The 12,729-nt window shown below is 41.4% G+C and overlaps 2 protein-coding genes across 7 annotated transcripts in view; one reads left to right on the top strand and one right to left on the bottom strand.

Annotated features, from left to right (window-relative positions):
- The window catches only part of DDX59 (DEAD-box helicase 59), a 28,949-nt gene extending 19,280 nt beyond the window's left edge, over positions 1 to 9,669 (bottom strand). For 2 of the 3 annotated variants that reach the window (XM_063344261.1, XM_063344266.1), the window contains exon 1: positions 9,544 to 9,650. The gene's annotated coding sequence lies outside the window, so the exon portion shown is untranslated. Of the gene's footprint in view, positions 1 to 9,543 lie in introns of all 3 variants that reach the window. The other variant, XM_063344262.1, reaches the window with a different exon arrangement.
- A 576-nt stretch (positions 9,670 to 10,245) lies between these two features.
- Positions 10,246 to 12,729, top strand: part of CAMSAP2 (calmodulin regulated spectrin associated protein family member 2) — a 92,199-nt gene continuing 89,715 nt past the window's right edge. For all 4 annotated transcript variants that reach the window (XM_063343109.1, XM_063343107.1, XM_063343110.1 and 1 more), the window contains exon 1: positions 10,246 to 10,599. In XM_063343109.1, coding sequence (XP_063199179.1) covers positions 10,461 to 10,599 — 139 coding nt within the window. In that variant the 5' untranslated portion in view covers positions 10,246 to 10,460. The remainder of the gene's footprint in view (positions 10,600 to 12,729) is intronic.

Here is a 12,729-nt window from a genome sequence, read left to right as displayed (position 1 = left end):
CAGTTGTTTTCCTAAACTTTGTTTACTGTGAGAACATGCCGACAATGCATTAGCTCAGCTTGATGAAGCATAATAGATATTAAAAAGAAAGTAAGCCTCAAAAATGCAACATATCGCTCACTACCAGCCGTGAATGAGTGCTCCCTATGCTTTTTGTTAGAAAGATTCAAAGATGCCAGTAACCTTACAGCTGTTGACTCTGTAATAACAGAGGGTAACAAGACAGAAATAATGAATGCCTCCTTGTTAAGCAGTTTTGTTTGCGCTGTTCCAAGAGAGATCTGCCAAGAACTTTCCATGCAAACCTTATTTTTCTGGGATTTGTAACTTGGCTGCAAAAAAAAATCCAGCATGATAATGCCCAGTTCAAAAGAATGCAGATTACAAGTTTTAAAACATATTTCCAAGTTTTGGAATAACTTCAATTTACACTAAATATGGTAAACAATTTAGCACTTCATATATTTTCTAGTTGCTTTATTGAAAAAAGTCTCTGGTTAGCAAGTTGACAGCTCAGATCATTATATGTTTTCTAACCCTTTGGTATTAAGTCTGAAGTATTGCAGTGTGGAAGGAGACTTTTGTGCTGTATGGTAAAGACTCCACAGATGTGTATTTTTGTTTTAAGACAGACTGCATGAAATGCATATGAAGCACTCATGGGATTCTGTCTGCTAAACAATTTGGTGGATTAAATTTGTGCTAATTCTTAATACAACTCAGCTGACTTGGGTATAAGGCCAGCTTGTGAAAAAATTGGCTAAGTTTAACACACTATTCTTACAAAACATAAGCCTAGAATTTCCATGTTAAATTATGCAGAGTTGTTTTTGTTTTGTTTTTAACCAAATGATTCAAAGCTTAAAGCTGTGCAAAAGTCCAATTTCAGTGTTCCGGTTTTCTTTTTTGGCACATGACCCATTAGGACAAGGTCATTTTGCACAGTTCCTTGCCAAAGCAATATTGTTTCCTGTGGCAACTAGCAAGATACATAGAAATTAGATTTCAGGCACGCCACAGATTGGAGCTGAAGCTAAGGAAGCACTCTTTCAGGCAACAGAGAGATGTCAAGAAGCAAGAAGGCTATGATGGTTGCCTAAGATGTGAAAAAGTGGTGGCTTAGGCTTATGCCCAAGAGGAAGAATTCTAGCAATCCAAACTAAAAGAGACAGTGAAAACATACCAATAAATTATAAAACTGTTCTGAATAGATCTGGTGAGGTAATTTCAAAGGAAACACTGGAAGGAACAGGACCAGAAAATACCATGAGACAGAGCAGCCTAGAAATGTTTCTGCTCATTTTCTTGACTAACTTGGGTTTTCCCTCAGGAGAATGTGCCTAGAGCACAGTATCCCCCAGAATATCTCTACCTACCTTACAGTTCAATGCAAATTAAAACTAAGTAATCCTATGAAACAACAGTTCCTCTGACATTACTTGTAATTCAGCCAAATGTGCTGGGTATATGAGGACTTTACCATTCTTGAGGAGTTTGTATGAACTGGAATAAGTCACAGTGCTCAGATCCCCTTGATATTACTGATGTAAATACTTGAAAATAGAGCACTTCTGCACTATACAACCTGAACTGGGAAAAACATGGCTAGCCAGAGAAGATACAAGTAAGAACAAACAGCTCCTACCAGATCAGTGGAACTTGGAGCAAAAAGGCAAGGTAGTGAAAAAGGCTTCTGTACTACTGACACCGTCTGCTCTGCAAGAAACCACAAAGGTAGTCAGTGTTTACAAGAGGGTGTTGGCCCTGGGAAGCATGACAAGTCTTCCTTCAATGATTAAAGAGCCAGCAGAAGCACAGACACAGAGCATCTCCATGCAGACGGCTCTTAATCTTCTGTTGATACGCAGGAAACCTGCTCTCTAGCAGTAGCGAGGATATTTCTGTGGGACTGGGCTCTCTTAAGTAGTGAAATCAGAGCAATGCAATAATATCAAAGCTTTATTTGTAACTGCTTGCCTAGTTTTACAAAAACTAAAACTTTATCATTCTGACTCTGAACTAAAACAGTTTGGTTTGTTCTGCGTTTCCACTGTGACATCCTGACCTCTGCCTAGAACTTCTACGACCTACTACTGGTTTGTTCTGCGTTTCCACTGTGACATCCTGACCTCTGCCTAGAACTTCTACGACCTACTACAACATAAATAGCATTTATAATTCTTATTTTTCATCAGTTTGTTTGTAAGTATCCCACCTTCAGTTCATCTCTTCACTCAAAGTAGTCAAATAGTACTCCTAATTATACCAGTACAATACCACTTAAGACTTCGGCGATAAAAGAATAACACACGGCAGTGTGCCCTGCACCTTGGATACACTTTCTTACTGAGCCAGTTTTTGCTTCCCCATCTTTTCTGTTGCCCACAACTTACTGCTTTTGCCACTTCTGAAAGAGCATACTACCAGCTGGGACAGAGACTCCCAAGTACCCAGTTTCAACAGTTGCCCTATGCATAGCAAAATACTCAGATGAACAAGCTGGACCTATATCAACACAGGGTTCATTGCAATGAAATCCGTTCTGTTACCCTACATTCTCCAAACTGATCGGTATATATCCCAGCAAGTCCCTGTTCTTGTATAAAATATCCAGGGGTTGCTTTTTTTGTTTCATATAATGATTCCCTTGATTCAACACGGTGCCTACTAGCATACTCTTCCCCAAGCTGATTCTTCCCTCATTTAGTAAATTATCACCCATAAGGTCTGTGCTGTGGCTGTTAGACAAACCCTGGATCATGAAGGCATTATGAAGTACTGTGCAGAAGTGGGAGTCCCAGGTGTACTTTGCCTGTCTCAGACTGCTTCCAGGGCAGTAGCCATCACAAAGAGGGCTCAAACATTCCCTGAACAACAAGTTTCAGCCTGCTTGCCCCCTTCTTTCATTTGTATTTAACTACGCTGGCTAATAAAAAGAGAGGGCTGTTTCTGACATCTGTGATGATGATGGACATTTCTATTCCTTGTGCCAACAAGTGGACCCATGACTGCTCCCTGCCCAGGTGAGAAAGCCGAGATAACACCCTATGCTTTAACACAGCCATGTCTACTATATAGCAAGAATACCATATGAGGACAGAATAACCAGATATGTATAAACCTTTTGTAGGCAACAATCTTTTGAGACTTTCTGGAAGAAAGAAATCATCCAGGTTATTTCTTAAAAAATTAATATTCTTCATGACACCCTTAATCCATAAACACAATTGTATACACAAATTTAATCATGTCAGTAGCACCACTGATTTTTAAATGGGAACTACACACATGATTAACCTAAAGCTTAAAATGTTGGAGACAAGTTTCTATTAAGATATATATATATACACACACACACACATTTAGTTTAAGGCAACTATTAAAATAATTGTTGCTCTTTCCATGTTTCTAATATATATTGAAATATGCGAGTATTTAAATCAAATTGTTCTATATGAGGCTTAGACATCCTATACATTTTTGTATATTGAAAATGTTTTCAAACGAACTGTAAGGCATACATCTTGTAAAGCTACTCAGAAAATATTATAAATAAATTAAGTTATGCCAACACAGAATTGAATGAGTTCTATGCACTCAGGCTGTGATGACCTTACCATGCATGCATAATCAAAATCTCCAACACCATCAAGGGTCACTATGTGTAAATGAAGGGTTACAATAAAAAGCTTTGATACACACTTTCCACAGCCCCTTTTTAAGCAGTGTACCAGCTATTTACACCTGCTCCCTAAAGTAATCATCAAAATTTCCTCAAAAATACGCAATTTCTCAGGAAGTTAAGGGAAACAGAGAAACTGCCTAAAGAAGTCAGTGAAAAAATGGATTATGATGTTTCAAAGAAGATACATAGAAAAAAAATCCTTCGTTGGGTAGTGTCCTATGCTATTCCCTTGCTTTTCTCTCTTCATCCATTTTCACTACCACCCCTTCCAAAAAATATTTCTGCTGTGATTAAATGACACCAGAGTTTTACTGTTCTAACAGAGCATTCTCTCCTATTTACTGCTGGTCTCATTCAGACAGACATAGGCTTCAGTGGAAACTGAAAGCAGGGCCAAAAGATGGGGAACTGAAGTCTATTCATGCTCCGCTAATAAATCATGTGTATGCTCAAAACAAATGAGCTTTTATGAACGTTCAGATCTTTCTTCACATGTAGAAGCAGAAGGAAAAAAAAAAATCAGCCAGTCACTTCAATGGAGTATAGTTCAACAGCAAAAAAGCGCACAATTTAGTATTCGCACTTGTTCAGACTTCGTGAAAAAGTCTGTTAACTCATTTAAACTTCTTATACCTGCATGTACAATTTGAAAACTAGTCATGCCCATTTTCCTCTGAACTGGAGCATAAATAAAGCATTACCTAACAGGTACCATAATGGTAATAACATTGCATTTTATTTTTGTACAAAGGTGGTTTGTTTTTGGGTTTTTTTAATGAAAATTTCCCACCAGACACTTATTTATTTACTAATTTAAAGGTTACATCCATAAAATCATGCTTAGGATTTTCCTTAGAAAACACATCAGGCACTAGGTGGCCTTAAAAGAAACAGTACACAGATTTCACTTACTGAAAGAGGGTAGAATCTATTTCATATTTTTTAAAGTTTATAATAAGAAAATATCAGTTATAGCAGGGTATTTGCTCTCTTCACAGACAACCTGACAACAGTGTAATGTCAAGAAAGAGAAAGCACTGGAATTAAGGAGTACTGCACAGCACACCTGTGAAGAAAACTCACCTAAACCCCCTAGCACAAGCACAATTCCAGCAGATGGACAGAACGCAAAAGCAGCCAGTGTGAAAACTAGATTAAAAAACTGAAAAAATTAATTTAAAAAAAATCTCAGAAGACACCAAAGTAACCAGTGAAAAAGACAAACAAACCAACTAGCCATCACTGTCAAGGGAGATGAGAGGTTTTGCCTCTCACAGACCACAGGAAAGAGACAGATCTGTTGCATGGTTGGTGTCTCAGTGGAATTGGGTGGGGAAAGACGAAGACTTTTCCCCCCCCTTTCATGGAGCTCCAATAGGTCAAAGCCAAGTTCAGGAAATAAAACCAGTAACATCCAAGTATTAAGAGAAGCTACGGTTAGGTACCACATTTGATTCTCATTGGGCAGCTTTTTGGTTGTGCAGATTTAGTAGTAAATATACTAAAATAGCTATTACTCTACCTTTTACCTGTTTTAATTTTTAACCATATCAAAAATCACGGACAATCCAAGTTAAAATGTCATAAAATGTTTTATTTTCCTTTTGACTTATTACTCTACTAGAATCTGTAAAGTTGGTAAACTGTTTTTGTCCCTTTTAAATGCCTCAGCACTTTCTGATTACAAATTAATAAAGAATTTGAAATACAATAATTATGTAACTGTTCTTGTACTTTTTTATCATCCTGAAACAGGAAGAACATACTCCCCTCCAAGATTATGCTCTGAGAAAACTCCTAGCTTGCAGAAACCACATACATACATTTCAGTAATAATGCCAAAGAGGTTTAATAATTCAGACAATCACTCACTTGATAATACCTATTTTAAAATATAATTTCTTAAATCTTACAGTTTTACTGGGTTTACCATTACTTATAAAGAAGTATATTTAATAAAATATCATAGGGTTTAGGAGGCTAGAATATCAGTAATTCCATTTCACAAGTCATCCTTAAGTTGTAATAACCTTACAGAATCATTTATAGATTACTTGTTCAACCTCACACACCCAGCACAAAACCTGCTGAAGTCAACAAGCACGTTTCTCAAGAATCAGTGGGACATGACTGGTTCTTGGTCTGTATGCTGACAGCACCACATCAAGTTGTGCACGCTGCCTCTTTGCCAGAGGTTACAAGCCACAAGGCACACCCCTCCCCTCAGCTACTACCAATTCTATCATGACTGATACCTCTAAGCCAAGGCAAACAGATGGGATCATCTTAAATAGGCAAATTTGATAGCATTAAAGATAATATCTCCACGGTGTTATTCCTAGCCTTTTTCCAATATCAAGACTGAAGCATTACATGGCAGAAGAGCTGCTGTGAACTGCTGCGTGTGTGTGGATTTGCCCTAATACAACCAGCTAATCTGAAATGGGAATGGTTTTACTACCCTTTGTATGTAGCCTGATAAGCTGCCTGTTCACTAGCACTGAGCCTGGCTATAGACAGTGCCACAGCAAAAACTGTAATGGTATTGCTAATTTAAAACATTTTACTTTACCTTTATCATCAAGTATTATGAAGGAAGAAGTTATGCATGAAATCTTATTCCAGCCTGAACACTCTCTATAATTCTAGCACTAGCCTGAATTTAGTCTAAGGGCATCTACTCCATACGTGGCCTCTTCATACACCAAGTGAATCTTAAAACAAGTGAAAAACCAGAGATATAAAATCATTAGTCAAGGCTCATTCCACTATCTACTAAGGTTAAGACTATTAGCAACAACTGTCATCCACATCATTATTCATAGTTTCATGGTCATATTTGTTCCTGTGGCCTGACACTGACTACAGGCTAGGTACACCCACTGTATAAATGGCTAGACACATGAGAGTGAAGAATCAGGCCTATGATGTAATTACAGGATAAAACTAGTCAAATGGGTTTCTAATTTGGGGTAGAAGGAAGGAGGGGAAAGGAAGGGAAAAAGAAGGTGAAAAAAAATTAAAAAAAAATTTGGAGCTGCTTGTTTGAATCCTTAATACTTTATCTTTCCGCTTGGAATGAACTTTGAAGTAAAAAATACTTTGCAGCAGAACGATTGTGTACAGAAGAGATTATCACTATTTAAAATATTTTAAGACAGATAAACAAGAGCAGAAAGGGATGACTCCTCACTCAGTTCTTCTGTTTATCTACTCTGAACAATTAAAGCAAATTTTAATTCTTTTCCATGATGACTATTGGTGTCTTTGACAATGCAATATGCAAGATCACATTTTTACATGTCTGCAAAAGTAGAAGAACTGGCACAAGAACAACAACTGGTGGTGATGTCTTCTTTTTCACTTACAGATATTAGATTTCATATTCATGCATTCACTTCTAAGAGCACTGGCCAAATTAAAAAATACTTTGATTGCAGTTACCACAACACAGCTCTTTTAGATTTTGTTCTGTAACTCTGAACAAGTTTCATCAGCACAAAGGCTGCACCCACAAACACTTCTGCATTTTAAATTAGACTGGTAGCAATGCTCCTATATGTACCTATCCATAATTGTACCTACTGCCATTTTTAAGACACATTCTCTAAACCAATATTCACTTTTTTTTTTTTGGTAAGGGACTCACAATTGCAGGAATTTTGGAAGATCAGACCACATTTTTATTTGCTCCAGTAAGTGTCACTAGTCTCAGCGTATAGTACAGTACATAGGTATATGTGATGTTTTACAAGTGCATAGCAGCAGATGATGAATACAGGAGTACATTAAATATAACTGATGAGTCCTTATTTGGATTATGCCATGTTTCTGTAAGAAAGCAGTTTCTGAAAGTTTCATGTTATTTTATAGGGACTAGTTTGTAATTTTTTGATCTCTCAAAGTGGCTCCTATACCCATCACACCTAAAAAACGGCCTTAGTTTTCCTAAATATGTTCTCCTGTAGTTTTATCCAATTTTTAGGTATTTTCTTATTCATACAAGAAACAAATTAGTTGCGATCTGGTTCATGTATATTTTTTTCTGGCTCTAATCATCTGAGGTTTTAAAGCTTACGAATTTGAGGTGTTTGTTCTTAAATATACAGGAAAAATTAAATGATTTTTCTAGTAGCAATATAAAAAAGTATTAGTTAAAGTGTCTAATATAACTTATTTCTAAATTATATATAAAAAAATAATTCAGGTAAACGTGTGAATACAAGTTTTACCTTAGTTGTTGAAAACTAAGCATATACTTTTCCTGAACAGAGAACATTTTCACAATTCACACCTGTATGTTAATTTGGTGTTATTGTTCATATTTCTGCTGTAGAGGATCTGCGAATTTCAGTCATAAGTGTGCTAAAGCACGGATTTCTTCACTTTCCTCCTCCTCTCCCTTCTGCTGAATACTGCCAACAGCAGGTCCTAGTTTTGTAGCTAGCTACGTACCACTTATGAGTGGTATGCGTGACAGTTTGGGAATCCCATCCCAGAGAGCATATAGGAAGACAGCCAGTAATAATCTCTTCAGATTCTGACCTCCACAACCCTTTCATTTCCTCATTACCAGTAAATAGAGATTCAGGATTGTAAAACTGTAAAGTATACTATAGCCTCCTAATATTTGTATCATTGTGTACATGAAGTGCTAGAAGCGCACACATAGCCATGTAACAATGGTAAAATCTCACTACAGCTCAATTCACAGTCCACTTTAAACACAAAGAAAAAACAGTTTGGATAAAATAATATTTGAAACCTAACAGTGTCATGCTAAGACTGTGTCTAAATATTCTTTTCCAAATTCAGTGGTGCCAAAAAAAAAAAATCCCCAAGCCCAAGCCACACCTCAGACTGCCATCCTCCACTGCAGCAGTTTGGGAAGACACTAAATTACCACAAAGGACGGGGAGAGAAAAAAAAAAGGCAGGTTAGCTAATAATTACTCCAAGTCAGGGGTGGTCCTTCCGTGACCAAAGAAAGCTCAGCCAAATAAAAAACTAACTACAAAACAAAACCATTAATTTTCAGCCAGGTCAGCTTCTTGAACTGGCTCAGCACAGAACTGCTAGAGCACCCAGGCTGGCAGGGAAGGGTGCACTTCTACATTACACCAACCTAGTAACTATTTGTTGCCAAAAAGCACAAATTTAGTACCCCCTGGCACTGCTGGTCGCGCAATTACACAGGGCCCACGCAAAGGAGAGGCCAGGCCTTCCCATGGGCAGCAGCCGGACACCATCACAGCCGCACCCTCAGACCCGCACCTCAAGGATAACTCATCCCATTCTCTTTGAATGCAGGTCATTAATCACCCGGTTACTAGTTCCTACTGTGACTAATACTGCTTTCCACCCAGGAAAGTTGAAGTGGTTTTATACATTTCCAAAACCAGCCCAGGTACCTGTGAGTGAGACAGCAGATGGTGTCTAGGGCAAATCGTTACTACTACCTGTTATTACAGTTATTATGTGAACAGGCCATGAACCACTTTCAGGCTCTGTCTTTTTTTTGTACCCGACCCTTTGAGAAGTTATATATAGAAGCAATTTAAAACAGGAGAGACAAATACACACGAGAGGGATGAGGAGACCGCCTCTCCGGCGGCGCTCCCGCCTCCCGTCAGCGCGGCCCCGGCCCACCGGGCTCCCCTGCAGCGAGGCGGCCGCCACCACCTCCGCCTGGTGCTGATCCCGACCTTCCCAGGAGACGCCGCAGACGGCCGAGGGCTGCGGACGGCGAGGCCCGCCCGGCCTCGCTGTAGAAAGCGGCGGGCGGGCCCCATGGCCCAAGGACACCGCCCTTTTCCCCCAGAGCCAAGCACAGCCAGACACCGCCAGGCGACCCCTTACCGGCGGGAAATGCTCCGCCCCTCTCTCCCACTGGGTTGAGGCCGGGCCCGCCCGCGCTCCCTCAGTCTGCCCCGACCGACCCCGCCTGAGGCGAGGGCCCAGCCGCTGCCAACAGCCCCCCTTGTGGGGAGGGGGGCAGCCACGTGACCGCCCGGCGGCGGAGGGCGGCCCCGCCCCGCCCCGCCCCGCCCCGCCCCGCCCCGCCCGAGCGGGGAGGCGGTGGCGGCCTTGGCGCATGCGCAGCCGCCTTTCGCCCATCCAGTGCGGCAGCCGCGGGTGGAAAAACCGCAGCGGCGGCTGCTGAGGGGAGCTGGGGGTCCGTCGCCGTGCTGAGGGGGTGGCTGGGGCGGCGGCGGGGTAGCTGGCATCGTTCCCGGCCGGCTTTTAGGCTGCCGCTGAGGTGGGGTGGGGCGTCTGAGGCGCTGTGGGTCTGCGCAGCGTTTTGGGGCCGGTTCCCGGCGTTTGTGATATCTCGGCGCCTCCGCCGGGGCCGGGAAGGGCCGCGTCCCGGCCCGCTGCGGTTGCGGGGGCCTTGGCAGCGGCGACGACGACGACGACTCCCGCCCTAGGCCGGAGGGCTGGCGGCCGTGGCGGCCTGGGGCGCCCAGCCCTGGCCGGAGGGTCTCCCCGGGGAAGGGGGGGCTGGGGCCGGCGGGGGCCGTTTTTCGGGGTGTGGGGGGTGGCGTCGTGAGTGAATTGAGACAAAGAACGAGGAGGAGGAGGAAGAAGAGGACACTCGGGCTCTGCCACATTCCTGTGTAGAGGAAGGCGGGAGGCGGCGTTAGCCCTTTACGGACAGCTGGGTTCAGCGCTGCCCTCAGCTGCTGTCGGCGTATTTACAGCCGTCTCTCCCGGCCGCGGGAGGAGGAGGGAGAACAACCATGTAAGTTCTGAATTGCCAGGGGTCCTGTGCGAAGATGGGGGATGTCGCAGACGCCAAGGAGATGAGGAAGACTTTCATTGTCCCTGCCATCAAACCCTTTGACCATTATGACTTCTCCCGAGCGAAAATCGCCTGTAATCTCGCCTGGCTGGTGGCCAAAGCCTTTGGGACAGGTAGGTGGCGTCTTCTTCTTCCCTTTCTTTGATGCTTGGTTCCTGCTTGGTTGCTTCGCTCCTGAGGACGTGCGAGCCCTTCCCTGAGGAGCTGGGAAGGTGTGGGGGGGTAGGAGGTGCGTAGGAAATGGTTTTGGTCTGTTCCCTCGTCTTTAGGGCCCCTTGGAGCTTGTGGGTTTGGTGTTGGTTTTTTATTTTGTTTTTCTTTATTGCCTGTAATCTTTCAGGAGTAGTACCACCCTTGCCATTAGCGAGTAATTTTTGTGCGTTGGAGCTAATACAATCTAATTTGAGGAATTGATCTCTGCATGTCGTGTTTTATTTATTCCCTGGCTCGCACTTTTAGCATGCAAAAAAACCACCAGCAATCCATGTTTTTGTCTGTTGTCCTGAAATTTTTCCTAACGTTGTTTGAGAGCTGAATTGGGGGCTGGTAATGGAAAAGGATGTGTGCTGTTAGTTTTGACATGTGTGACAGTAGCCTGTAGCCATTTGAGTGGTTAAGCAGTAAGAAGGGTTTCAGGAAAAATAGCGTTTAATGCCAGGCTCTGGCCTGCACAATACGGAAGGCTCTCCTTGCCTGTAAGCGTAAGTGGAATTGATTGTAATGCCTCCGAAAGGCATTACTGCTCTGTCTTTGAAAACCTGGGCCTTGAGGAATACCAGACCTATTATTCTGTGACAGGGATATTGTTGGGCCTTGAGGAATACCAGACTTACAGAGGTCTTCTGAGGGAAGCATTCTGAAAATTTACCAAGCTGGGGTTTTTTTTTTTAAATATAGGTGTAGTATATTAATCACTTAATTTTCTCTGGATTGAAAATAGGGGTTTTCTTTGAAAGGTGAGTTGGATATTAACAGTCAATATTTTTTACCCCTCTTCTTTGTGGAATAACAGGAAAAGGTACCTTCTTCTGGAATTTTGCACCTTTTGCATTTAGGGCCAGAGCATTGTTATGTATTTGAACAGGGTTAAAGGTGTACTTTTACTATGACTCTGGGAACTGACGATATTTGATGTGATGCTTCCAAAAATCTATGTTCAAAGAGGTTGAACCTAGTGAAATTTCAGTAAGGTCAGCAGCTGCTGCAATAAAGTGTGTGTTCGTCACTTTAGAAAGAAAAAGATCAAAATATTGTTTCCATATAAATATGTTTATTTTCCTTTGTGAAATATGGGAAAGTATGTAATATTTTTATATATGGCTTTATTAGCTCTGCAGACATGAGAGGTAAAATAGTAGTGAAAATTCTCAGAAGTACTTGATTCAACATCTTCAGAGATCGTTATCTTTTTAGGTAGCTTGGTTCTATAGGCTTTACTCATGAGACTCTGAGTGTACAGGGCTTGTGCAATTATATAACCCAGCATTCTAACCTGAAAACCTTTTTCTATTGGAGTTTGACAAATTTGCAGCCTGTGGTTGAAGTGTCTTGGTTTATATTAGTTGGGTTTCTACTGGATGTATAAAGCAACTTGCAGGGTACTTTTTTGCAACTTCCCATAGAAAGTGTGATCCAAAACAAATTCCTTTATGTTTTTCCTCATTACTGTGGTTGTTCTGAGATGCACAAATGAAAGATGATTAGAGGAGATAATCGCTCCATCTGCCCTCTAAATACTCATAATGTACCAGTAGGAAGAGAGGTAAACGTACACAGTTGTAGTATTTCTGATCTCACAGTTCTTCCACTAGGTTAGTATCACTAATAGCCTCAAAGAAGAGTGTGTGGCTGAAGTAGGGAAAAACAGTATACAGGCCTTGCATATCTGCAATACAAACACTTCCTTTATACTTGAAGCGAAACAGAAGAACTGACCTTCACCTTTTCCAAGAAGGAAGGAAATTTGGGTTTATTAAATTATTTCAGTTCTTTGGAGTAGATCACAACCTCAGTTGTGTCTTCTAACTATTGCTATATACATTTGTACAAAGGATGATTAGTGTGTTTATGGATGCCACATTTAATTTCTTTTTTTAATTCATGAAATGTTGGAATTCCTTAAGTGGGCTGAGCAAGGACTCCACCTCCCCCCCCCCCCCCCAAAATAAATTAATGCCATTAATTTTAATTAGTGAAAAGCACAAGTTGTTGCAGTCACGTATCCATTGAAGAAATCTAAATCT

Source organism: Chroicocephalus ridibundus, chromosome 8 (genome assembly GCF_963924245.1).
Source record: "Chroicocephalus ridibundus chromosome 8, bChrRid1.1, whole genome shotgun sequence".
NCBI lineage: Eukaryota > Metazoa > Chordata > Aves > Charadriiformes > Laridae > Chroicocephalus > Chroicocephalus ridibundus.
Note: the sequence above shows the minus strand (reverse complement) of the source record. Positions and strands in the feature narration are given on the sequence as shown.